At 44.5% G+C, this 3,158-nt stretch overlaps 1 protein-coding gene across 1 annotated transcript; it reads right to left on the bottom strand.

Moving 5' to 3' along the window:
* Nucleotides 1-512: 512 nt before the first annotated feature.
* Nucleotides 513-939, bottom strand: PHALS_05657 (uncharacterized protein; the record flags this gene model as incomplete). Its single annotated transcript, XM_024719238.1, has 3 exons — nt 513-621; nt 763-864; nt 935-939. 3 exons carry the CDS (start codon nt 937-939, stop codon nt 513-515), a joined length of 216 nt encoding a protein of 71 aa, XP_024584556.1.
* Between the last annotated feature and the right edge of the window lie 2,219 nt (nt 940-3,158).

A 3,158-nucleotide genomic window follows, 5' to 3' on the forward strand; every position in this document is an offset into this window, starting at 1 on the left:
ATGACGTTCCAAGCTCGTCTCTAATAGGCTGTTTGGGGTCGAGTGAGCACAGCTTGTTACCTACAAGCGCATGAGCGGCCACACGTTCACATTCCGATCATAATTATCTTTATCTGATGTTGCTTGCTGAGCGTTGACGTTTCATTATCGTGGCTAGGGCCCGGGGCCATCTACTCAAATTGACAGTAAGATTCGTGCCCAACAGTCACCGAATTGGTCACCACGGGTACAAAATACCAACTACGCTCGGAATAGTAGCGGTCGTGTAAAACCATTCGCAATGAGAACCGTACATTAACCGATAAAGCTGGCAAGAGCGCATACGATACTCGTACTTTATCGTCAACATTGCGAAAAATAGCTTACCTGTCTAATGGCTTTACACGCCAGAATTTTAGGCAGACGCCTAATAGGAACGTCGTACGATGCTTGACTATGCGAAATACAAAGATGTACGGCCAGGCAAAATACACAACACTACGTACATCCAGCTCAAAAAAAAAGATCTTGCTCTACTCATCTCGTAAGACAGCCGCCACAGACACCTTCCGGGCCTTCAACTTTGTACAAAGTCGGACAGCATTAGTGTTAACCGCACCGCATCGAGCGACGCTACTACTTCTGCAAGAGAGTAAATTTAGAGTTTGTCAGCTCGTATGCGGCGACGGCGCCAGGGCTGTCTGCCTACCGGGGGTTCAGATCCCATGGTTTATCGGGTTACAAATATCCTTTCAATGACTTCCACTAACAGCGTCAGTTTACCCGCCTTCCCGCCAACCATTCCACGTGGAAACAGATGATTCTTGCTCTTCCAGATCAGGCGGAGGACTATCACAACCGGCTTTCAATTTGGAGACACGTCGCCTATTCACAGTGCCTAAACATGCGACCGGTCCTGCTTCGGGCTCGTATTTTGTATGCTCACTTTGCTTACACCATCGTATTATATACCTGCTACCGATGGTGGGGGCGCTGCTCCGTTCAACAGAGTACTTCACATCCGACTGTGATTCGATATGTTTTGATTACGACCATGAATGGTTCAATGTTGCGGGGACGAAGCTAGGTCTATAGATCGCAGAGATTGCAAGGTTAGACATATCTCCGACTTTAATTATCCTTTTACCCACCGCAAATGTGCGTGTCACCTGCCTCTGGCTTCAGTATCCTTGATTTTTTCCAAAGCAAAATACATCCGGCGCTTGAAGCTCAATACCCTTGAATAAACGCTATTGCTTTGCTACGGAGTGTAGCTATGCTGAATACAGCGAGTCAAATTGAATCGACAGCTTCTTTTCCACCACGCTTGAGTAACTTAGTGGTGTAGTGTCAGGTGGCCATGAGGATAGATTTAATAATCTATGAATTATGAAATGAAGCTGGAGATGTTTTGCACGGCAGAAAATAACCGCAGAAATAACGCATAATCAGTTTGTTCAACTAGCTCCAGCACCGCTGTTTCTTTGTGCTTTGGATATTGTTCTTACCATGCAATTAATGCGAATCATCCACTTACCTCTCTGGGATAGACAGCGGTAGTCATGGTCCAATTTGGTGCCAACCACCAAAACACATTTGCCGATATTTTACTGTAAAGCGCAAATCTCAATGGAAAGCGTTGGCCACCGCCTTGTCTTATTGACGAAAGCTTTGTCGCAGAACGAATTGGCTGTATCCGAACCGAAACGGTATAGCTGATAGCAGCAATATGTCCATTTTACTCAGATGGTCTACACAGACCTTTCTGCTGGCATTACCGAACTCTTTTTCCGCGTCTTTTGAGAGGTTAAAAAATTAAACGATATATATGAATTATAAATTTCTACTGGGTTTTGCAAATTGGCCAAAGGCGCCGGCGCATTCGACAAAATTAATACGTTGACACGTTCCACACGTAAGATCGGTCATGCCTACGCACTTTTACATGGAGGGGTAATCATACATAGCCTCACTGAGCTTTCTATCCATATCTACCGATGTGGCAACCCAAAGGGGAATATTCGCCATGAAAGTTATTCTGAACATGATGTCCTCATCATGAGATACCACACACATCGAGTTTCTTAGGGGTCAGTGGTAGAATCCACACCGCCTGAGATAAATAGGCAATCACGTGTTTGATATACCGGTATCTAAGCTGCTGAATGACTTGCTTCACAAATCGTATAGCAGCCCAACACATGTTGCATCCGACTCGTACATTGTGCGTATGATCTCAAGAACTGGCGATATGTCCCTTTAGGACACAAGCAAGGTTCAGTCTATATTGTCCTTGATCATGCTTCTATATAAAACAACCCGGGAAGAGATCTTGTCTGCGCCAAAAACACATTCGTCTATTTTGGCGATAGCTTGTAAGGGCACATACCCCTGAGCAGTGCTTGCAAATATTTATATGGCTCTATATATCCGATTTACCGCCCTCTGCGCAACTACGAACATATCATCGAAATACGTATATGCATAGCCACGAAAAGGCACAACCAATTGCATCATCAGATTCTTTAATGTGGCTGGTGAGCTAGACAGTTCCTGATGCATGACCAACCACTCTTGGATAATTCCGCTCATGGTAGTTGCTGCAGTGGGAGGAATCTCGATGTCTCTCACTAGCAGTTTATACATGAACAAATTTTAATCGACCATGCTTTTCTGCAGCACTTCGTTTCCAAATTTCAGCGTATGCGCCAAAATAGTGGCTTCGTTTTTTCTTTTTAAGCATGCACAGCCCATCATCTGCTGTTATTCTTTAGGAACGATATTCTGCGCCAAGTATAAGAGGTTCACCTCTATGTCACCATACATGCTCGTGATTTAAACTGTAAAATATGTCAATGACTTGTAAGTCTGTGCTACCACCCCCGCAGGAATAAATCTTAAATCTTAATGTGAGTTTATGTCTTAGGTAGTGCAGATAGACTTACACCTCCTAGGAAAACCTTGGTCACTCCATTCATAAGTGAATTACCGCTCTCACCACAGACATGAGGCGCAACTGCTTTGCACGGTGGGTGTATGCTGTGTTAGAATTTCTAGATGCGCTTGTCGGGCGCCGCAGACACGATGCACAAAGTATCACAACAGAGTAAATGTTGCAATGATAATATATTACCTTCTTAAAATGTATCCTAGTCCCATGGCCTCGGATCTGCCATCCT

Source organism: Plasmopara halstedii, assembly GCF_900000015.1.
Source record: "Plasmopara halstedii genome assembly, contig: Scaffold_2904, whole genome shotgun sequence".
NCBI lineage: Eukaryota > Oomycota > Peronosporomycetes > Peronosporales > Peronosporaceae > Plasmopara > Plasmopara halstedii.